The following is a 23,863-nucleotide window of genomic DNA, read 5'->3' on the forward strand; positions in this document are numbered from 1 at the left end:
AACTGGGTTTTCTATTGAATGCATGCCTTGCCATAGGGAAGCCTGCAGCAGAGGTGCGCTATCCAGCGGGATCGGCAGATCCTGCCAGTGTGGATGGCCCAAGTTTTTATTGCTGCTTTTTTGTTGTTGACATTTGAAAGGTTGGCAACAAAGGGAAGGTTCCTTTGTTTTGTCAAATTGTAGATGACACTACAAGTATCTCTACTGATTCTACATCTCCTGTGGCTTGTTTAATTCTGCAGAGCTCTCGACAGCTTGCGTCACGCTTCCATGAGCAGTTTGTTGTACGGGAAGACCTCATGGGCCTTGCCATTGGAACACATGGAGCCAACATCCAGCAAGCTAGGAAAGTGCCAGGCGTCACTACAATTGAACTGGATGAAGAGACTTGCACTTTCCACATCTACGGTGAGGTGGGTTCCTTTAGAATCTGTTATAAATGGAAATGTGTGTCCACTATTAACATGAGTGGAACTACAGAGTTCAGTTTATTTTAAAAATCCTCAGTTTTAATTGAAGAATATGTTGAACAAATAAAACCATTTTATATTGCTGTAACTATTATATTAATACCAGTATAGCTGTGGTTTTTAAGCTCTTTAATTTTATAGACCCTAAGTGGTGCATATCATGGATCTTATGTAGACATGCGTACATGATATTTACGTGGAATGAGAGAGCTGTTCAATGAGGAGCGATTGAGTAGAATCAGCCTGTACTTACTGGAGAATGAGATATACACTTCAGTGAAATTGTAACTCTTAGAGGCATAACAGTATACATCCTGAGAGGCTGTTTATCCTAGCTGGAGAGTCTTGATCAGGGTTCAAGGTGTCAGGGTGTAAAGGGTTGATCATTTAGGATGGAAATGACAAATTTCTTCACTTTAGAGGATTGTGAATTTTTGGAACGTTTGACTCCAAAGAGGTGTGGATACTCAGTCAATTAGTATATTTAAGACTGAGATCGATAGATTCTTGGACAACACAAAGAACGTGGGGATTGTATGGGAAAGTCAAAAGTCAACCATGATCTTATTGAACGATGGAAAAGGCTCAAGGGCCATAAAACATACTCCTCCTTTCTTTCTTAAATCCATATTCCCACTCAGTACTAATAACTGATTGTTATGGTTGGAATTGGGTCTATGCACCAATGTTGGGTAATGTCCATTCCAACGTCTGGCCAAACGCATGACAGGCAGGGTAAGTACAAATGGGATTGAGTTGCCTGGACTTATTAAGCTGATATGGAGTCTTGGGGGCTGCCCATCATCGACAAGTTACTTTTCAATTCCACTGGTCTATAGGAAAATATGTAGGATGTTTAGAGTTCCAGGGTGCATAGCATCCAGTAGGATTTAATTTATGCAGGATTAAGTAGACATTAAAAGAGGAAAGTTCATTCAGCATTCTTCTACCCTCCCCAGTTCTACCTAGAAAATGCTTAACAATTTTCATCTATTATATCTTCTGTTAACTCCTTTAACTCGCTTTTCTGCTTTGGGGCCTGTGAACAGATGGAGGGATTTTGGATGAATATGCTGAATAGAAATATGAATAATATTGATGTTTTGCGTTTGTTTTGTGTTCATGCCTTTGTTACCTCTAGATTTGACTATACCACCGCACGCTCACATGGCTTCTCAGTCGATTCTCTGTGAACTTGAGGTCATCCAAAATACAGTTTCCCATGTCCTTAATCGCACTAAGCCCCAAGTTTCCTGTCATCCCTGTGTTTGCTAACCTACATTAGCTTCTGGTCAAATGATACCTTGATTTTAAAATTCTCATTTTTTTTTCAATCCTACAATGGCCTGGCCCCTCCCTATCTTCTGCAATCGCTTCCAGGCCTAAAACCTCCAACTCCCTGTTCAGCTAATTCTGATTCTCAGCTGACTAGGTCCTAAGCCTTGGAATTCCCTCTGTTGATCCCTTCCAACTCACCCTCTCTTTCCTCCTTTAAAATGCTCCTTAAAATCTATCTCTTTGATCAAACATTTGTTCATCTGTCCTAATATCTCCTTAAGTGATTTGGTGCCTAATTTTGCTTTATAAAGCTCCTTCCTGTAAGGATGATATAATAATTGATGATATAGATTCCATGTCAGAATAAGCTGTTATTAAATATGACCGTCTTCACTGGTCAGATGGTCACAGATCTTGTTTGCATTGTTGGTTTTTGTATTGTTTGTTCACAAGATGTGTGAGATGTTGGCAAGGCTACCTTTTATTACCTCTGTCTAGTTTCTCCAAGGAGATGGGAGTAATTGACTTCCTTGAGCTGCTGTGGTCCTGGTCATGGTGTTCCCATACTGTTGGGGGAATGACAAGATTTTAACTCGGATGGTCAAAGGAGATGTGGTACAGTCCCACAGACATTGCTGCTCTTGTCCTCCTCGGCGGTATTAGTTGCAATGAAGGGAGGTATTGTTGGAATAAACTTGAGGTATCATTGCATCTTTCCAACTGTGGGGGTGGTCTCTGGTTGATTTTGTCTTTTTTATTAGTGATTATTTCTGATTCCTGCTTTTGAGCACTAATGACTCAGTTTTTCATGACCTAAGTTGTGTCAGGGTGCATAATGCACCTTTTGATATTGCTTCCCTCAAGGAATAGTCTCTGGATCTTTTCTGAAAAACGCATTGAAATTTAATCCCATCTGAATTAAACATCTTAGTTTTGCCTATTCATCTCTTCAAACTGTTGTGCTGTTGGTAAATTAAAGTTGCTTGTTTGGAGAATTGTGATTCTAGTTGCTTTGATTGTTAGTGCATTAATAAACTACAGACAATTGTGGTTGATGAAGTTTACTTTATTTGCAATAGGCTGTAAAAATGCTTTGCTTCATGTTCCTAGCTAAGTTAGTCTCCAACAAAAGTTACTGTTTACCCATCTCCAAATAAATTGGCAATGGAACCTATATAACATATAAATACAGAAAGATCTTTTCAGTTTTCATTATAATTGCCCCTTCTTTGTGACGCATTGTGTGTAGTCTCCAAAGAAAGTACTAATATGTTTGTGAGCAATATTTGGAGGTTTGTTATTTTCTTGCTACCAATTTGGCGTTACTGATACTTCAGCTAAAGTTGATTTGCAACTTGGTAACATCTTCTAATTGTTGGTGTTTTGCCCTGATTAGAAATTGGCTATTTTCACCAACCCCTTACACTCCACCCTCACCTCCTGCCTCCCCACCAGGAAGTGTGGCTAGTTTAGAATCATACATTATGTGGAGGAAGAAAGGGAGTTTTTGGACCTTGTCAAATCTTCTATGAAGGAGAACACTCCCCAGGGAGTGATATCGCAGTTATCACAATGCTTTTAGCCTTCAATTTCTGTACATAGTTACAGTTTAATGCATTTTGCACCTTCCTCCTCTGTGCAAGAGTTGACGCATCTTTAAATATCACAGAGAGGGCAAGTCATGGCATAATGACATCCTTGACATCAAAACTGTCTTAAAGGTATTTTTAGTCCTGTTGAATTTCCCAGTGGGGCATTGTGAAGAATAGTTTCATTGAAAATTAAAGGAAGCCTTTTCAAGGTAGGTAACTTTCCTCTGTACCTGCATGAATTATTTCCCTTTTTCAAATCGTCTTATAATTTCCATGTGCACCTACGTGTTCTCCTTAAGCAAGTTATTGCAAACTGAACCTACACAGCAAGAAACCAAACCTTTAGCAGAGGAGAAGGGAGCAAATTGGCTAAAAACACAGTTCAAATTGCATTGCAATATAAATTTATACAGAAATGATAACACTAATATCATTAATTTAGTTGAAATTAATGTTTTCTCTAGGCGACATTCTTCCTTTAATATCAATCTGATTTATAGGACCAGGAGGCAGTCAAGCAGGCCAGAAATTACCTCGAGTTTACGGAAGATTCTGTACAAGTACCGAGGAATCTAGTAGGTAAGCCCATCTGAAGAAATTCTCTTGTGTTAATATTATCTATTTTTGAACTTATAAAATGGAACTGATCCATTTCTTCTCCAGGAAAAGTAATAGGCAAAAACGGGAAGCTCATACAAGAAATTGTAGACAAATCGGGAGTGGTCCGAGTGAGAATTGAAGGAGATGGTGATAAAAAGATTCCCCGGGAAGAGGTGTGTTGTGCTTTTGTTCTGATAGCTCGATGCATAGTATACTGCTTGCTAGTGAGGAATATGTACCTGATGTCCAAGTGTGGTGCACTGGGCCCACGTCCCTCAGAATTCTGATAAATTCAAATGGACCACCCTTGCCCTTCAGCAACCAGACCCCAAAATAATCTCTGATCAACGTCCCCTACTCCCTTTCCTCCATCTCCCTCAGGATTTGACCTCACTTCAGAAACCTGACATTTGTGTTAGCTATTCCCACCACTGCCAACTCCCCACAAAAAGCTAGTGTTAAGCCCTTGGAAGCGTCTAGTTATTGTAAATTAAAATCCTAGATTCCAGTTGCTGGTTATCACCAAGTCTTTGATACTGTTAATACTGTGAAACCCAGCACCTCATCCCAATGTCCTTGAAGTCTAGTGCCTAATATTTTGATACTAAACGCTGGGTTAAAGTCCAACAAGTTTATTTGCGCAAGCTTTCAGAACGCTGCTGCTTCATTGGGTGAATGAAGTGCAGCGCTCCAAAAGATAAACCTGTGGGACTTTAACCTGTGTTGTGAGACTTCTTACTGTACCACCCCAATCCAATGCCGGCATCTCCACATCATGAATACTAAACCTGGCAGAGGTATTATCAAACTCAGTATGCTTGCCTAAAAATGTGCTACTTGTTGCCTACCATCTTTTGAGTATCTCTTTTTAAAATGAGATAAAGATTAAACACACGGGTAAATATGCACAATAATCAAAGCTGTGTGTACAGATTTTACAGAGAAAGGAATTTGGGGAATTCGATCTCAAGCACTAATTAAAACTTGCAGAATGCCGTATCAGTATTTGACACTTCCAATTGTTAGAAATCAGTTTCCCTGATAGTATGGTGGTGGCATGGCGACATAGTGGTTAGCACTGCTACCTCACAGCTCCAGGGACCTGGGTTCAATTCCTGGCTTCAGGTCACTATCTGTATGGAGTTTGCACATTCTCCCCATATCTGCATGGGTTTCCTTTGGTTTCCTCCCACACTCAAAGATGTGTAAGTTATGTTGATTGCCATGCTAAATTGTCCCTTAGGGTCCCGGGGTGCATAGGTTAAAGGGATTAGTGGGATAAATATATGTGGTGATGGGTCTAAGGCCTGGGTGGACTGTTGTCAGTGCAAACTCAATGGACCAAATAGTGGCCTCCTGTACTGTAGGTTTTTTATGATTTTACGTGACATAAAATCACTGTCATTCTAAAACAGCATACCTAATTACTGCGTGCAATGCCACAGGAAATGCTATTTTGCTTCATTTTTTTTGAAAACATACCTCTAGTGCACGTTTTCACCTCTGGGGTACATTCTTGGTGAATGAATGAAATTCCTGGCTCAAGCTTAACCCAAGGAGAAACAAAGTTCTCTGAATGAACACCAAATATCAGAGTTGGCATGCTTGCCAACTCTCATTTGTATGAACTCTGTGTTTACACAACAACTAGATTTTCTATCCTTAGACAGGTATATCTACAAAAGTTTAATGCATTATGTTTGACCCAGCATAATATTCTTATCACTTGCTGTGAACAGTGCAACAAGCCAGTGTAAATGTGGAAGACCTGAGTTAGCAAGTGTTCATTCCACAACACCTTAGAAAGGTTCGCATCTGAATGTGTCGACTCAGTGGCATTGTATTTCAAGTGTTACATCTCAGGGGTCACCCTTATAAGGCATTGCTTTTCCATGGAGCCAAACAATCATAAATGGCTCAAATCATCTCTTTTCAATCAAGTCATCGATTAAATATCTAAATAACAAAATCAACACAACGTAACAATGGAAAAAGAACACAAAGCCGTACCAATCCTCCATTTATTTCCTCAACTACACTCTTGAACTAGCAAGTCCAAGTAATCATTCCGTAATAGTGAGAGACTTCAGGGCAACAATTCATGAAGATTATTGAACCTAGTTTTCTGACCACACTGAAAGAATTGATTTTGTTTTTTCATTTATCACTGTTGAGTTTGTTTTTAAAGTTTAAATAGTCACCAGAGAAAAGTATAACCCTGCACAAATATTTGAGTTATTTCAGCATTTAAATCACACACATCCAGTTTCCTTGTCACAAAATCCATGCACACCTGCCCAGGCCCAAGAATGCACCTCTCTAGACATTAGGTTTTTTTTAAATTAAATGGAGAATAAACACCACATTTTTCTCCTTTGCTCTGTCTCTTATTGATGTTAGATATTGGAACCTCTGGATGTCAACTCGAATAAGCAAATGCAATTTTTATTTCAGTTATCTAAAGCTAAAGAAATCTTATGCTTCCTCTCGACGGTCCGTGTGGAATTTAAAGAATACAAGTTGCAGTGTGTGTTATTCATTGTTGTTCTCAGCCTGAGGCATGCATGTTTACAAGATACTTGATGCAAATTTTGCCTTAAGATTTTGAAATTTGTTCCCCTAGTTTTTCTTCAAATAATTTTGAAAAGCACCTGAGCAGAAACGGTTAGAAGCTAAAGGAAATGTTGCATCAGTGCTGCTTATTCAGGGGTACTGATACATTCTGGGAAATCAGGTAGGCTGCACATGCTCGGAGTGTACAGACCAAATTAACCACATCATCGTAACTCAAGACAAAAAGTCCAAGACCATTCTTAGCTGAGTCTAAGCCCGTTAAGTAAACAATTTAATAAAAGGCATAAACCCTTAATTTAGAAATATGAGTCACCAGGGGAAGTTGGATTTCGAATGCTAAGTTTTTGTGGGGAAAATAAAATGTTAGCTACTATTTGCAGCCATGATAATTTTAAATGGGTTACCATTAAAAGAAAGGGACTTTGAGAAAATTTGACCCCTGTGACAATGTAACAACATGACACAAGTCTTTGGAGGCAACAGTTCTGCTTGAGAGGCAAGAGTTAGAATTTTTAAGGCAAAGTTTTTTATGTGTCGTATTCTTCTATGTGCAAATGTTGTCACTGTTATATTTTAAAATGAAGCCATTATGTGCAATCTGCAGAAAAGGTCCACAGCATCAAAGAACACTCTTAAGCATAGATAGTTGGCTCTAATTAACCTTAATTACACAGCATTTTTCCTCCCTGTAGCCGCAAATCCAAGTTTGGTATCATAGGCCAATTTTTAAATCTTAGTAATAGTCCCTTGAACCTGCTCCACAATCATTAACATTGTGGCTGATCTGATTCTGGCCTTAACTACACTTTAACATCTGCTCCCATTACTCTTAACTCCCTTATCGATCAAAAATCCTTCTAATTTTGACTTCAGTGTATTCAATGTCCTTGCCTCCACCATCATACTGGCAATTGTTTAGTCTCAAATGTCATATTGATAAAAGCTATACATCACAGCTTTGCAGACCATAAGCTTACCAACATGCAGTTAACATGGGAATGAAAAGGGCTGATTATAAATGTACCAAGATTTTAAAATGATATATAAACCCAATCAAATTATTAAGCAGGCTTGTTTTTCTTAAATCTTTTTTCAATGTGTCATTTTGCATTTTTTTCACTATGCTGAGCATCCAGATCATCCCGTTCTAAAAGTAAATGCAATGTTACAACTTCCACAAGACTTAGCAGCTGCCTTTTAGAACATTTTACATTGAAGTACTGTTTCTCTACAGTTTTGAATTTACAAAGCCTCCCAGATCTATGGTCCTGCAACTAAATGAAGCAACTGAAGCATTTATCAGACTAAACCCCAAGAATGCCTGTAAATCGGTGCATTGCAATTCTTAGAATGTTGTTAAGGGCTTACCTGTCTTATCAAGTGAAGGCCAACATTTTTGAAGTTGAGTGCATTCTGACAGCAAGGTGAGTCACTCACTGAGCTGCCAGAACCTTCCCTCTGACCAATCTAACTAAAAATCTGTGCCTGAAACATGAGCAGATCATTTATCCTTGCCTCTTGAGTTGGCAGTTCCACTTGGACACTTCATGTCAACACCAAAGAAGTGCTGAATTGCCTGAGGTGCTAATGTCTCAATGAGAAAGTCTCTGCTTGTTCAGAAAGATGCAAGATATTCTGCTGAAAGGAGACTGGGATCTTCTGGTGTCTTGGACGAATTTCTGTCTTCAACCAATATGGCCCAAAACAGAATGACACTTATTCCATTTGCTTGTAGCACTTTGCCAGGTGTAATAAACCTGAGTGCATGAAAATATTACACTGTACATTGGCAGTTTCTTTGAGATCCTAAAAACATAAGTATGTAATTAGGAAGCTAATTCTTCACGCGAGGACTGGTTATGGTATTTGTAGGCAATCTGTGACCATGAAACTAAGCTCTTGCGTGAGTCACTCCAAGAGGTAAATGGGAAGAAATTGGGGATGATACTGTTAGTAAAATCATAATGCTGCATAAATGTGAGACAAAATTGCTTCTACTCTTTTGATTGATCTTCTGTGCTGAATAAAAATTTATAAGTTGCAATTTTGCAGGCATGGCTTTACCTACTTTGAAAGCTCCCTTGTGCCGAGTTTACAATTTTCCTTTTATCGATTGGAAAAAACTGGAAATATTTCAGCACTAACGAAAGATGTCATCTCAATAAATCAAACTGGTTTAAAAAGAAAGGTCTTCTGAAATTTCAAACTATTCCATCTGTTTTAATTTGGTAAAAATAGAATGAAGTGTTCAGTGACGACTTCACAAAAATAGCCATGGCTGCTGAATTCATCCATTGGGGACAATGAATGGAATCGCTCAATTTTTTCTCTAAAACTCGCAGCTTAAACATGCAGAAATCTCACAGAATTAAAAGGAAATAAATGTATTTCTCAGCTGCCATGTTCAGTGGTCCTAAACACTGACAGTGTGTGGTGTTTGTCATAGATTAACAAAGCTTCTTAAATGAACCAGGATTTGCAAGTGTGCTAACAAGACGTGAACCATCTGTTTAAAAATAAGATTAAGATGAGTTTACAGTATATCTTGCAGTGTTGGCATGTATATTTAAATATTTCGGAATGACTTATGTTTGCTATAATTTTTTTCCAAAAATAACTTGCTAATCTGGGAGGATTTTTTTAGACTAGGCTTAAATATAACACTTAATCCAAAAATCACTTGCAGGGTATGGTTCCTTTTGTATTTGTTGGGACAAAGGAGAGCATAAGCAACGCGCGTGTCCTATTGGATTACCACCTGAATTACTTAAAGGTAAGAGAACTGTATCGATGATTACCTTTTGATTTCACAATAACTTCATTACAGTGTGAATGTACGTCTACTTGTGACTAATAAACTTAAAGATTTTTTAGTGTTTCTGTTGTTACTATTTAATGGAAGAGGAATTGTTTCACTAACATCACTACTTATGTTATTAAAAGTGAATACAGCCAGCCAGGATTAACCTATTTTAACCAAAATTTAATTTAACATTTTCTTCCCCTCAGTTTCGAAGTTTTATTAGTGTATGTACGGTATAAAAGGGTTCTCCATCCCAGTCCGACCTCTCCATTCTTGGCCTCCTATCCCATTCCAATGAAATTCAGTACAGATTCGAGGAATAACTTCTCAGCTTTTCACTGGCCACTTGCACAGCCTTTCAGACTTAACACAAAGTTTAACATATTCTTGGACCATAAGCATCACCCTTCTGTGAGAAAGTAGGTGCTGTTAGTGCAGGACGGCTGCATCATGGCTAGTGGGAATGGAGGACATGTCAGTTGATACGTGAGTCCTGCAATTTCCTAATGGTACACTGCCACCTGTGTGGTCCACACCACCAGGGTATCTTCACTTTCCCCCATCGTTTTCCTGAGCCACAAGAGACTTTCTTTGTCTGAATTTTTCTCGAGTCCCTCTTCTGCCATATTGCTGAAGCATTTGCAACTCCTCTGGACCCATCTATTGTCTCTTGTCCCCTCTTGCTTTTAACTTTGCACTATTTCTTTTATCATTTAATCATTCCTATCCTTCGCCCCATCATATATCTTCCCCTTTGTTCTTTACTCCACTGTGCCCTATCCCTTTATTTTGTTATAACCTCTCCCTATTTGAGTGAAAGTTCATAGACCCAAATTGCTAATTCTTTCTTTCTCCACAGACACTGCCTGAGCTGCTGAGTATGTCTACCATTTTCTGTTTATAATTTGGGTCCTAATATCCGCAGTTTTTTTCATTTCTGCTAAAGGACGTAACATTTTGTTGTGTACTTTTTTCATTTGTTGTCAAGTATTTGGCTGATACTCATACTTGCGTTGAAATATAACCTCAGTAAATTACCTATTGTTGCGCCTAATGTGACTTCTATTTCCAAACCTCAATTATGAAAAATCAAAATCCCTTGCAGGTTAAACAGCTGTGGGTCACAGCCTTCTGTGTAATACCTTGCACATTGGCAGCTGGTACTCTGATGAGACATTGTAAGCTTAAAATGTTTCTTTTTTAAAAAAAAAACAATTTAAAAAATTGATTTAAAGATAAGTAACAAGTTGAAACATCCTTAGTGGTCTCCAATAATTTTTCACAGTCCTGTCGGTGGCTGCAAAGGAATACCATTACTGATTCCTTAGATGGTTAGGAAATGCAGGAATTCTGACAGCTGGTATTACTACCAGGCAAGTCAGATTTTAGGATGGAATTATGCCTGATATGTCCTAACTTATATTTTTTGATCAGAAACATGGAGAGTGACCATTCAGCACTGTCCATTATGAACTATTAACAAAATAATAAAACATTTGTTCAACAAGAATAGATGAAATAAAATATACAACTCCTTCACCCCACTTATACCTCTGCAGTTCATAGAATTCTGACAGTGCAGAAGAAGGCCGTTCGGCCCATCGAGTCTGCACCAACCACAGTCCCACCCAGGCCCTATTCCCACAAAGCCACATATTTACCCTGCTAATTCTCTGACGTTAGGGTCAATTTAGTATGGCCAATCAACCTAACCCACATATCTTTGGACTGTGGGAGGAAACCGGAGAACCCGGAGAAAACCCACGTAGACACAAGGGGAACATGCAAACTCCACACAGAGCCAGAATTGAACTCGAGTCCCTGGCGCTGTGAGGCAGCAGTGCTAGCCGCTGTGCCACTATGCCACCTCACAGTTATAAACAGATGTGTAAGGATTACACAAGTTACAAAATCTACTTTATACTCTTAACACCCAGAATAATACACAGTCCAATATACTAAAAAGCGACCTGTGGTCAGATACACCACACTCTGAAACTAAGTGACATATGTCACTAACCCCCTCAACGCTGGTCACATTGTGTACCAACTAGTCTCACTGGAATATCCCAAGAGGGTTTCCGATCTCAACCTTCAAAAGTTCTCACTTTTTAACCGTTAAATAAAAAATATAAATTAAACTTATCCAGAAATACAAATAAAATTTCTTGCTTGTGGGATCCATAACAGTAACTATCAGTGCTGTTTTTGAAAGACTTTTTTTTGACTCCAGCCTACTCCTTGCTGATTGTGTCTTCAGGTCCTGTTCTGCTGACTATACACCACCCCTACTCTGTTGAGCTTTCTTTTGGGTGATGTATCTTGGGTTGCAGATGCAATGGCACTTTTGAGTCTGATTTCAGTCCTGCAAACTGATCCCAGTTCCACTCCGTATTAGATGCGCCTATGGGCCTATGAACCCAATTTTGGCTCATTCCTTTGGGTTTGACCATTGTACAGGAGAGTTTTGAATTTGCAATCCATTTACCATCTGATGATATTACCACATCTAATACTTGTAGAAATCCACAATCCATTTACATTGCTGAGATAGCGAGATAGAGTTTGGAAACGCTTACCAACATGTCTTCAGTAAGTACCCCACAAAGGAATTTAGTTTTCTATATGCAAATGTTTCCCTCTCCCTGCTGCTACATCTGAGTTCCAGACTGCAGCAGTGACACCATTCCGTTCCTGTTCATGCACAGATGGGTATCAGCGGCCATTCTGCATGGCCATATTGCATTGACAAGAGATCATGTTTTCTTTCTGCCTGTCACCTCTTCCACTTATATATGCCTCCATCCCTCTGTTACCATCTCCATCCTCTTTTACCACGCTACTCTGCGGAAACAGTGGCCGAGTGATATTGCCGCTGAATTAATAACCTAAAAAGCCAGGGTAATCCTCTGGGGACCTGGATTCAAATTCACCATCAGGGCAGATGGTGAAATTTCAATTCAATAAAAATGTGGAATTAAAAATCTAATTATAAAACCACTGTTGGTTGTTGTAAAAACCCATCTGTTCACTGATATTCTTTAGGGATGAAATCTGCATCCTTACCTGGCAGACCTGATCTACATGTGACTTCAGAGCCACAGGGATGTAGTTCACTCTCAAATGCCTTCTGAACAAGGACAATTATAAATGGACAATAAATGCTGGCCAGCCAGTGATGCCCTTATCCCATGAACAAATTAAAAAAAACTCTATTCCTCTCCCATTACCCTGCACTTCCCTCCCTCCCTTCTTCCTCTTTATATTCAGTTTTCCTCTGCCTTCTTCATTTTAAACAACTAACCTCTTACTCGTTCTTCTCTTTCACACACTGTTTCTACATTTCTCTTGAATCTTCTCGTTTCTTCTATTCTGAGGCTTACTACTGTTACCACTGTTTATTTAACTGGGTAATTTTGCATCATTTCCAGAGATGTATTTTTGGAAAAATTGCATCCTCCCTGAATGACAAACATTTGTAAATTACTTTCCAATGTTTAAAGGCTTTCATTTGTATGCAAGTCCATGATGTGTAAATTTGCATAAATAACAAATGGTCCACCTGAGGAAGAGAGATAACATTTCTGAAAGTAAAACTGAGATTTCTAGTTTCTTCTCCTCTGCAATCCAGACCATGAGCTTTCTGGTTCTCAAATTACAAACAGATTTGTAGGATATAAAAAGAAAATCTTACTCCCCAGGTTTGCAAATTGTGGAAATCTGAATCCTACATCAGCTTAGCTCTCAGTAGCCATGTGGATACAATGGCTGTAGCTTCCTTTTGGTATTCTGCACCTCTCCAGCTCAGCTAGGTTAATTATTTGCTTATTCAAGCTTCTGTGTTGAGTTTGTCAGAAGACTTTCCACTACTGCTCAACTTCTGTTGTGAATGTATCCTGTTCACGGTGTGGACCACAATACATCACATACTGTGTGACCTCTTTCTGTCCTGCAGTACGGAAGCCAATAAAGGAACATAGACCAAGAGAACATTCTTTGTTTCCTTCTTGCGCTTCTCTCCCTTCAGTCCTGTAGCACTCTTAAACCATCATTCTTATTGTCTCAGGAGAGTGAGTGACAGCAATTTATCAAGGGTCATTGCACCCCAGCCTGATACTGTAATTTTCCCAATGGCCCACACTTACATGTGCAGTGTGTTACACAGCACAGGAAGCACTGACCAGTTTTTTTCTCTTGTCCCCTGACTCTAGGATTACTGAGAGCTGTTGTAATACTGCAAATGGGTGACTTGTGCTGCCTTGCCAGTTATTCATATTCAAGCACAAATTTAAAATGAAAATCTGCTGATCAGACTGATGAGCCTCAGGGTTTCCCACTTCGTGTGACTCAGTTACTTTTTTTATTCATTCATGGGACATGGGCGTCACTGGCTGGCCAGCATTTATTGCCCATCCCTAGTTACCCTTGAGAAGGCGGTGGTGAACTGCTTTCTTAAATCACTGCACTTACTTAACAAGCTAAATCATTGGATAATAAAGGACCTGCAACATCTTCCAGCATCAAATACTCTCAGTGAGGCTACTGAAGTTCAGCTCCTTCCATTTGTACCACATTTGTTTCAGAATAGACTGCAGATTGTAAGACTGCTGAAAAGTTAATCCCACTGTAACCTGCTTCATCGTACTGACTTTCAGCACCAGTTAGGATAGGTGCTTGATAGCTGATGCAGACACGATGGGCCTCCTTTTGTGCTGTAAAACTCTTGACTTTGGCTCTTGGTTTATAATAATTCCTTATTTAACTTCACATTCCCCATATTCTGTTTCACCTGCTGTATTGTTGACCACTTTTTTTTTGTTGTCTATATACCTTTGCAGCTTCCTTGTATTGTCCTTTCTGTTTATTTTTCCATCTAACTTTACTGCACATTGTATGATTCTTTGAGTTCTACACCACTCACTGAGCAGCAAGGCTAAATCAGATCGGGACAGTCCATTGTCTGCGGATCCTCAGTTGAACTTCAGTTGATCCTCAGTTGAGAGGACAGAGGAAAGCTGAATAGCAAGAGGAAGAAGAAAGTGCAGGGTAATGGGAGATGAATAGAGTTTTTTTTTATTTGTTCATGGGATGAGGGCATCGTTGGCTGAAATCCTAATACAAAACAGTTAGATTTTATTAGTCCACACTGCCTTGTAAATTGATGCAGTGTTCATCCATTCGAATTGTTCCAATTGTTTCTCATGTGAAAATTGCTGATTATCTCTTGACTCTTTCTTAAGTACCCTTCATAGCAAGAGTATTTAATCTATTCATAGCTACATAATCTAATATGACAGTTCCAGGCTGTTTGGGTTAGCAGTGGAAAAAGTTAGGCAATTGTCCAACTGCAAAAACTTCAGAAAATCCAAAAAGCCCATTTCTGAGGTTATTGCTAAGACTCGATGTATGATTTCTTCAGCAGAAGGTACAGGTACAAATTAATTCTTGATGCCCATTCTGGCACATGAGGGCAGCTTGGTGGCATAGTGGTCAGCACTGCTCTTCACAGCGCCAGGGACCCAGGTACAATTCCTGGCTTGGGTCTGTGTGGAGTTGGCATGTTCTCCCTGTGTTGCATGGGTTTCCTCCAGGTGCTCTGGTTTCCTCCCACAGTCCGAAAGATGAGCTGGTTAGGTGCATTGGCCATGCTAAATTCTCCTTCAGCTTTTCCGAACAGGCGCCAGAGTGTGGCGACTAGGGGGTTTACACAGTAATTTCATTGCAGTGTTAATGTTAACTTACTTGTGACACTAATAAATAAACTTTTTTTAATGTCAGCTAAAGTGGTTCGATATCATGACAACCTGAAAAACGATTTCCTGTGGGTTAGGCTTCAGGCTACAGAATTTTGTGCTTTAAGTCTCATGTGAACTGATTTGCAGCAGTTGGGTACTATGCGCAGACAGCAAAGCTAAACTCTGTCACTCAGTTGAGAAGTTAATGGGTGTGTTCCATGTTCTCATTGTGAGCCCTACCCAGTTCAGAAAGCAGGAGTTATCAGCAGGTTAAATTTTGAGAATAAATGGTCCTGTGAGGAGTGCTGGTCGAGTCCTGATTGTTGGTTCTGGAGATTGTGATCTGTGATTAGAGTTCTAGTGTAGTTGGCCATCCTAAAGGTCTCTGCTTTTTGTGTAGGAGGTTGATCAATTACGCATGGAACGCTTACAAATTGACGAGCAGCTTCGGCAGATGGGTGCAGGATTGAGGACCCCTGCAAACCGCCCCGACAAAGAAAGAGGTTACTCGACTGAGGAAAGTACAAGTTACTTGCGTGGAGGCAGACCCTACAGCAGTCGAGGGCGTGGCAGACGGGGTCCAGGCTATGCATCAGGTTTAATATTCTTAATTTGTATAACCCCACTTTGACAGAAAAATCACTGTCACATGCAACTGGAGCAGAATTATTGCTCTTAGTTTTGAAAACAATTTTTCATTTTCAAATTGTAATATATGTGGAGCATTGTTTAAACATATTCCCACAAATTATCCTGTGAAAAATGTTGTAAACGTCTGATTTTTGAATCCCAGCCTCACTGGTGGTCTATTCTACCTAACCTTAGTGAGTAAGGTCATTTGGCCCATTTCCATTCATCCATCTTTGCTACAATTATATAGGATATTGGTGGAATACTGTGTGCAATTTTGGTCTTCATATTTAAGAAAGGATGCAGTTGCATTGGAGGTGGTACAGTGAGACTTGACTAAAAAGAGTTCTCCAATGATGGGTTTCCTCCAAATATTCCGGTTTCCTCCCACAGTCCAAAAATGTGTGGGTTAAGTGCATTGGCCATGCTAAATTGCCCCTCAGTGTCCCAGGATGTGTAGGTTAGAGGGATTAGCGGGGTAAATATGTGTGGTGACGGGGATAGGGCCTGGGTGGGATTGTTGTCAGTGCAGACTCTGGGCAGAATGGCCTTCTTCTGCATTTAGGAATTCTGTGATTCTATGATGAGAGGCTTAGTAAATTGGGTCTAAATTACTTGGAGTTTAAAAGGATGCGAACAAATCTCATTGAAACCTCCAAAATCCTAAAGGGGCTTGAAAGAGTAGATGCTGAGAGATTTTTTTTTTCTATTTGTTGGGGAATCCAACACACGGTCCGAGGCGAAGGAGCCAGTCATTTATGACTGAGATGAGGAGAAATTACTTCACTCAAGCAGTGGTGAATTTTTGGAATTCTCAACCCAGAGGGATGTGGATGCTGCATCGTTGAATACATTTAAGACTAGGATTGGCAGATTCTTTTCTGTTTCGGAATTGAGGGATGGAATTAAGCTACATTTGGAGCAGGTGGGGAAAATGGAGTTGAAGCCAAGATGAGTATTGAGTGACACAGCTAATGAGGTAGGCCATGTGGCCTACTCCTGTTTCTTGTGTTCTTGGAAGATCCACCAGCCTATAGCACTGAGTTTCCCATCTCATTATCAGATGATGACTGCAGTGGCTGGTTACTGTCTAGACATCCCATCTTTCCAACTGAAGAAACTGACCACTCAGAAATGGAAAGGTTTGATGGGAAATAGAATAAGAACATAAGAACATAACATAAGAACATAAGAAATAGGAGCAGGAGTAGGCCATCCAGCCCTTCGAGCCTGCCCCGCCATTCAATAAGATCATGGCTGATCTGTCGTGGCTCAGTTCCACTTTCCCGCCCTCTCCCCATAACCCTTAATCCCCTGTCTTATCAAAAACCCATCAACCCGCATCTTAAAAATATTTAGCGAGGCAGCCTCCACCACTTCAACGGGCAGAGAATTCCAGAGATTCACCACCCTTTGAGTGAAGAAGTTCCTCCTCAACTCCGTTCTAAACTGCCCCCCCTTTATCTTGAGGCTGTGCCCCCTAGTCCTACTGTCTTTTTTGAGCGGGAAGAGTCTCTCCACCTCTATCCTATCCATCCCATTCATCATCTTATACGTCTCAATGAGATCTCCCCTCATTCTTCTAAACTCTAACGAGTACAAGCCTAGTTTATTCAGCCTCTCCTCATAGTTCAACCCCCTCAACTCCGGTATCAGCCTAGTAAACCTCCTCTGCACTCCCTCCAAGGCCAAAATATCTTTGCGCAGGTGCGGCACCCAAAACTGCACACAGTACTCCAGCTGCGGCCTCACCAATGCCCTATACAGCTGCAGCAAGACCTCCCTACTTTTATATTCAATCCCCCTCGCTATGAAGTTTTTCTTGAGTGAGGGTTTTATAATGCCAGAACTGATTTTTGCTATTCTTTCCTCCTGGCTCCTCAGGTAATAACTCTGAAGCGTCCAATGCCTCCGAGACTGAATCCGAACACAGAGATGAGCTAAGTGATTGGTCGCTGGCTCCAACAGACGAAGAAAGGGAACCGTATTCACGTCGGGGTGACGGCCGTAGGCGGGGCAATGCTGGGCGTGGCCGCGGTGGAGGGCGTGGCCGTGGGAGCAACAAAAATCCATCGGCAACTTCAGGTAATTGGCGAAAGCAGACCATCTCCATGCGTGTCGACTTTTAATGGCAGATTTAGCAGTCTTTTGTGATGGGTGCATCCAAATCATGAACGTTAAATAAATGTATTGTAACTTATTTAAATCATCATTGATTAACATTACAACCCAAGTGACCAAAAGTGTAAAGTGAACTCTAAATAAGTGTGCAGACCATGCAACTTTTTGACAGAATTCTTCGTGTGCATAGCTCGATAATATAGACACGTTTTGTAACTGGACAGAATGGTCATGCTTGCATATCTGGATAACTGTACATTTGGAGGTTTGGAAATATTGAAAGGGGTGTGTGTGTGTTGTTTGTGTGCGTACGGACACGTTTGTGTGTGTCAGTTTCTGTCACTAGGTGATGGCTGCTGGAGCACTTTAATTCTACTCTGCACTGATGTAGAATTGATTTTTTTTCTGTTTGACATTATAGATGAATTCTTGAGGGCAGACATCCGTAAACGCAATTCATCGAGAGACTCAAAAACCAGAACGACAGACGGCTCTATGCAGGTAACCTTCCAATTGTGCTTCTGTGTTGTACAGTTTGTAAACACTCTATTCTGTTATATCAAAGGTCTGGAGCCAGGTCTGTCAAATTGCAGGGGTGAAGAATGTTCCTTTTGTCAAAACAGGTAATTTTCAGGATCCAATAAAACCATTCATAATTTATTTTCTCAAATAAACCATGTGTAAAATGTTAATCATTTAGGCTCTCTCTGTCGAACAGCTGATGCAGACTTGATCAGCTGATGGCCTCCTCCTGCAGTGTAGGGATTCTGTGGTTCTAAAACGTATTGCTGAAGTTGGGGTTTGTTTTTTGAAAATTTAAAGATTGAAAGCATAAAATACAGAGCACTACCATTGAGTTTTGATTAAGTGTAGTAAATTCACGTTGTAAGTGTAATATTCCATTTTTCAGTGGCCCATCAGATGTATTATTTATAGTGCCAATGCCCACCATTTTTACAAAGTCACTAACTTTTTCCAAAGTTACATTATTGAAGGTGAAAAAGTGGCAGGTTTTCTTTTAATATCCCTTTACTTGAATACATGTGCAATTGATGTTAGATGTTCAATCATTAAATCAATGGATTATTATAATGATGAAACACTGTTTCCCAAACAAATACTAACCCAGGGTGGGAATCCTTTGCATTCAATAACTGATGCTTTCTCTTTTTATCTGCTGTGTACACTTATTAAAGTATTCACTTGTATTTCGTATAATCGTTTTGAGCCCTAGGCATTGGTTTGCATTCAGGTGGACTCCTCTGTTTATTTCTCAGAGTTTGGAACTCTGAAATATGTCAGATGTTTTGCAAGCACACATTTCTAATTTAACTAATTGTATTAGTGTGGCAAGTAGGCTTACATTAACACTGCAATAAAGTTACTGTGAAAATCCCCAAGTTGTCATTCCCCGGCACATGTTAGGGTACACTGAGAGAGAATTTAGCATGGTCAGTGCACCTAGCCAGCACATCTTTCAGACGGTGGGAGGAAACCGGAGCACCTGGAGGAAACCCACACAGACATAGGAAAAACATGCAGATTCCGCACAGAGTCAAGCTGAGAATCAAACCCAGGCCCCTGGCGCTATGAGGCAGCAGTGCTAACCACTGTGTAACCATACATTCTGAGCCTGCCGCTTAGAAGATTTCGTAGAAAATACATTTGTTTGAACTTGTTTTCCCAACATGTTTTAAACCTGCATTTTGCTTGTCTCTCTTTCTGCTGACACTGTCAAGATTGGGAAGCCACTATATGGGGAATCACAGGTATGAAAGAATTGGCATCCTACTACATTGTAATGCAGCGTGGTGAAACAATTTATGACATGCGAGCTTGCATTTATATAGTATCCTTTGATCTAATTCAATAAAATTCTCCCAAGCTGGTTCACAGACGAGGTGGATGGTCCACAACAGTGCAGAAGTTGGGAGGGTTGATTGAAAACATGGATTTCAGGAAGCTTTTAAATGAGGAAAAAAGTAATAAGGCGAAGGGACCTCAGCTGAAGACTCGCCTACTTGGTGGTAATACAGTGGGGATGGGGTAACGAGCATGCCAAAGCCAATCAAATGCCAGGACCATTCGCCATGGAGTGAGAGGTTAGGCTGTCAGCGATTGGAAAGGTATACTTGGACAGATTCACAGAGAGGGTACCTTTGTATACAAGGTCGAGGTGAGAACCAAATGAGGTCATCAAGAACAAGAGTGATGGGTGAATGGGACTTAGTGCCGGGGTGTTTGTGGTGTGTGTCTGTGGAAAGGTTAAAGGTGCTATCCTAGTGAAATAGTTTGACCAAGGTTGCAATCAAAAGCTTAGTTTAAGGGAGCTCCATCAATAGAAAGCGAGATCGATCCATTCTTTAACATTAGCGCCTGCTGCACAAGCTGTGGATTTGACCTATCTCTGTGTCAAACCACGAGCTGTAAAATATCAAGAATATGTATAGAAAGTCTGCCTATTCAAGTTTCTGGTCATGTTGAACTCGAATAAAATACTAATTTTATCAATTACTTCTGTAGGTTCCAGTATTACACCGTGTCTCTGATATGGATTAAATGTTCTGGGTTCAGCATTTCATTTCTGAACACTTCCTGATTTGTTTCAGATCAGAATTGACAGCAATAATGAGAGGAGTGTCGTGACGAAAGCTTCACACAGTCCAAATGTCTTTGGCGAGAGCTCACGACAACGCGTGGGCAAGGAACGTGCTCAGAAGAAAGAGAAGCCAGAAAGCCCCACAGACAACCAGCAAGTGCTGGTGAATGGAGTATCTTAAAGCGCATTCCTGTAGAGTGATGTTCTCAATTTCCTTTCATTAACCATACAAACCGGATGCTTACATGTCATTTAGATAAAAACCCGTTAGGCCAAAGACATAAAATCCATTTGTGCACGATTGATGCACTCAGTCCACTTTGTCTTTTGGTGGACAGGTGGAATATTTGTGATGTAACCATTTTCATTTCACTTAGCAAAACTCCTTTTTAAAAAAAAGAAAATTAAAAACAGAGTATATTGTTTGATCTGTGCCTTCAATATAACTTGCCAGAAGGGGGTAACCTTACTATAGTTGCAGAAATCAGGGAAGCAAAACAAGCAGAAGACAGTTACATTGTATTATACATGTATGTAGATAAAAGGTGTGGTTAAATATTGGGGAACCTTTACAGAAGAATGCATGCTTTTCATGATTTCATGATTTTCCTTATATATGCATCTAGCTGAACAGTAAAGGATCAGAAATCCTCGCACTGAAGTTTGTATGGCATTGATCAGTCTGTGGGAGGGCACTTTTTTCTTTACAGCTCTGCATTTGATGTACAAGCGTAAATGTAAAGAATTAAATAGTGTACTGTTTGAAAGGCATAAAATGCCTGAAGATTGTTGCCAAACTGATGATTTGTAGTTATTTATTTTTGGGAATGTACAGTATTTGGGAGGAAAAAGCTTTGTTTATGTACCTGTCCACTATGGACAATTGTGTTAACTTAGTGTAGATGATTAACAAAGGTAGATTGACCTTACAGTATATGAATCTGCAACAGGGGCAATATTTTTCTCTGTACATAGTAGTGAAAACAAATAATTTGGTTTTATGTTGATATTGTTTGGTTGAAGTGCAATATATTTTGTATGCAAGCAGTTTCAATTAATAAAGTTTGATCTTCCTCTGCTGACTGTTGGACCAAAGTTACTTCCTGCTGATTTACTACCAAGTCATAATTGGAGTTGCAACGGTTACATAAAACAAAACAGCAGGATCTGATGTGCCAGGATGCAAAGTACAAAATTTGCAGTGTTGCTTTACTCAATTTTCATTCCGCCTCCCCCATCCCCGCCACCCTCTCCCATGTCTTATTTTGTGACATATGAATCAACATAATGAGAGGAGCTACATCAACCCGAATGTTTGTGCTGGTAATGATGATAAAACATTACTCCTCTGAAATGAATGCAACTTCAGGAGTTTGGACAAGCACAATTAAATGCAGGAGTCTAGAAGTTGGAGTGAGTGGTTCTGTTTCACTTATACAGAGGGCGCGGTGTTGAAGTCTCTGCAGAATGCAATTAATTGGAATTGCTGAGCTAACAAAAACTTGTCCTTTTACACTCATAGTTTCACTATAAAAACTCTTGTAAAAGTTACATCTCGTAGAAAGTGGCGTAACTGGGTTTTTAATAGTGCACTAAGTTTATGACTACATGAACTTTCTGACCCTGAAAAATGTTTTTAATGTGCAACTTTAAATTGCTCCATTATGATAAAATTCCACATCTGTTAAAAAGTTGTTCATGATTTTTCAGCTTCTAACTCTGTGTGTATTACTTTCTGTCGATTTAATTCAAAATGAAGACTCATCAGCGTTACTTGGTCTGTCTGTGAGAATACTTCAATGTGATTGGCTACTTACTCTCTTGCTCGATGCCATCACTGTCACTGTATGCCGAGAGTCTCTTGACTAGACATTGACTTCAAACTAATGTTGGGGAAGGGGAACTTCCCTGCTGTTTGCCTAGATGTTGCTATAAAATGACAGCATCTGAATGATGCAAGCCATAATTGATCATCAGCCAACAATTCATAACAAAGCAGAGAGAGCTGCAAATTGCAAATCACAAAGTGTCTGTGAAATGGCTCTTGCTATTCTGAAAACTGCAGACAGGGAAGTTACCTGCATTTTGCTTTCCAATCAGATACATCATTATGAAATCCTGCAATGGAATTTCAAATGGAATTTAATGTTGGCAAATGTGAGGTTGTCCACTTTGGTAGGAATAATGGTAGGAAGGACTGTTACTTACATGGCGAAAAACTGCAGCATGCGACAGTGCAAAGGGACCTCGGGGTCCTTGTGCATGAGTCGCAAAAACCAGCCTGCAGGTGCAGCAGGTGGTCAGGAAGGTGAATGGGATGCTGGCCTTCATAGCGAGGGGGGATTGAATATAAAAGTAGGGAGGTCTTGCTGCAGCTGTATAGGGCACTGGTGAGGCCGCAGCTGGAGTACTGTATGCAGTTTTGGTCGCCGCACTTACGCAAGGATATTTTAGCCTTGGAGGGAGTGCAGAGGAGGTTTACTAGGCTGATTCCAGAGTTGAGGTGGTTGACCTATGAGGAGAGGCTGAATAAACTAGGCTTGTACTCGTTAGAGTTTAGAAGAATGAGGGGAGATCTCATTGAGACGTATAAGATGTTGAATGGGATGGATAGGATAGAGGTGGAGAGGCTCTTCCCGCTCAGCAAGGACAGTAGGACTACAGGGCACAGCCTCAGGATAAAGGGGGGGTGGTTTAGAACGGAGTTGAGGAGGAACTTCTTCACTCAAAGGGTGGTGAATCTCTGGAATTCCCTGTCCGTTGAAGTGGTGGAGGCTGCCTCGCTCAATATTTTTAAGACGTGGGTTGATAGGTTTTTGATAGGCAAGGGGATTAAGGGTTATGGGGAGAGGGCGGGAATGTGGAACTGAGCCATGACAGATCAGCCATGATCTTATTGAATGGCGGGGCAGGCTCGAGGGGCTAGATGGCCTACTCCTGCTCCTATTTCTTATGTTCTTATGTTCAATCACAGAATCCCTACAAGTGCAGAAGGAGGCTGTTTGGCCCATCAAGTCATCACCGGCAACAATCTCACCCAGGCCCTGTAACCCCACATATTTATCCTGCCAGTCCCCCGTTGCCTATACAGCACGTAAGAGACAATATTTTTCACTGTGTACTAATACATGTGACAATAAATCAAATCAAATGCCACTGAGGGGCAATTTAACATAGCATATCAACCCAACCTGCACGTATTTGGATTGTGGGAGGAAATGGGAACACCCAGAGGAAACCCACGCAGACACTGGGAGAATGTGCAAACTCCACACAGTGACATGAGACCGGAATTGAACCCAGACCCCTGGCACTGTGAGGCATCAGATCTAACCACTGTGCCAGCCAATAATTATCAATATAAGTGCACTTCTGAAAATGTGATGATTGCTACTGGCAGCCTGTCTAACCCAGCAAGTAAACAATTGTATATGTATTGAGTCTCATTTGCTCCTGCAGGT

General features: G+C 40.4%; 1 protein-coding gene across 4 annotated transcripts in view; it reads left to right on the top strand.

Annotated features, from left to right (window-relative positions):
* The window catches only part of fmr1 (fragile X messenger ribonucleoprotein 1), an 87,030-nt gene extending 65,546 nt beyond the window's left edge, over positions 1-21,484 (top strand). The window contains exons 8-16 of one of the 4 annotated variants that reach the window (XM_080187807.1): positions 243-413; positions 3,841-3,919; positions 4,004-4,113; positions 9,201-9,287; positions 15,453-15,648; positions 17,567-17,767; positions 18,225-18,304; positions 19,543-19,572; positions 20,413-21,484. In XM_080187807.1, the coding sequence (XP_080043933.1) occupies positions 243-413; positions 3,841-3,919; positions 4,004-4,113; positions 9,201-9,287; positions 15,453-15,648; positions 17,567-17,767; positions 18,225-18,304; positions 19,543-19,572; positions 20,413-20,583 (1,125 nt within the window). In that variant the 3' untranslated portion in view covers positions 20,584-21,484. The remainder of the gene's footprint in view (positions 1-242; positions 414-3,840; positions 3,920-4,003; positions 4,114-9,200; positions 9,288-15,452; positions 15,649-17,566; positions 17,768-18,224; positions 18,305-19,542; positions 19,573-20,412) is intronic. The other 3 variants (XM_080187810.1, XM_080187808.1, XM_080187811.1) reach the window with 3 other exon arrangements.
* The last annotated feature ends 2,379 nt before the right edge of the window (positions 21,485-23,863 follow it).

The sequence above is a fragment of the Carcharhinus amblyrhynchos genome, chromosome 4 (assembly GCF_965287045.1).
Source record: "Carcharhinus amblyrhynchos chromosome 4, sCarAmb.v2.hapA, whole genome shotgun sequence".
In the NCBI taxonomy this organism is placed as follows: Eukaryota; Metazoa; Chordata; class Chondrichthyes; order Carcharhiniformes; family Carcharhinidae; genus Carcharhinus; species Carcharhinus amblyrhynchos.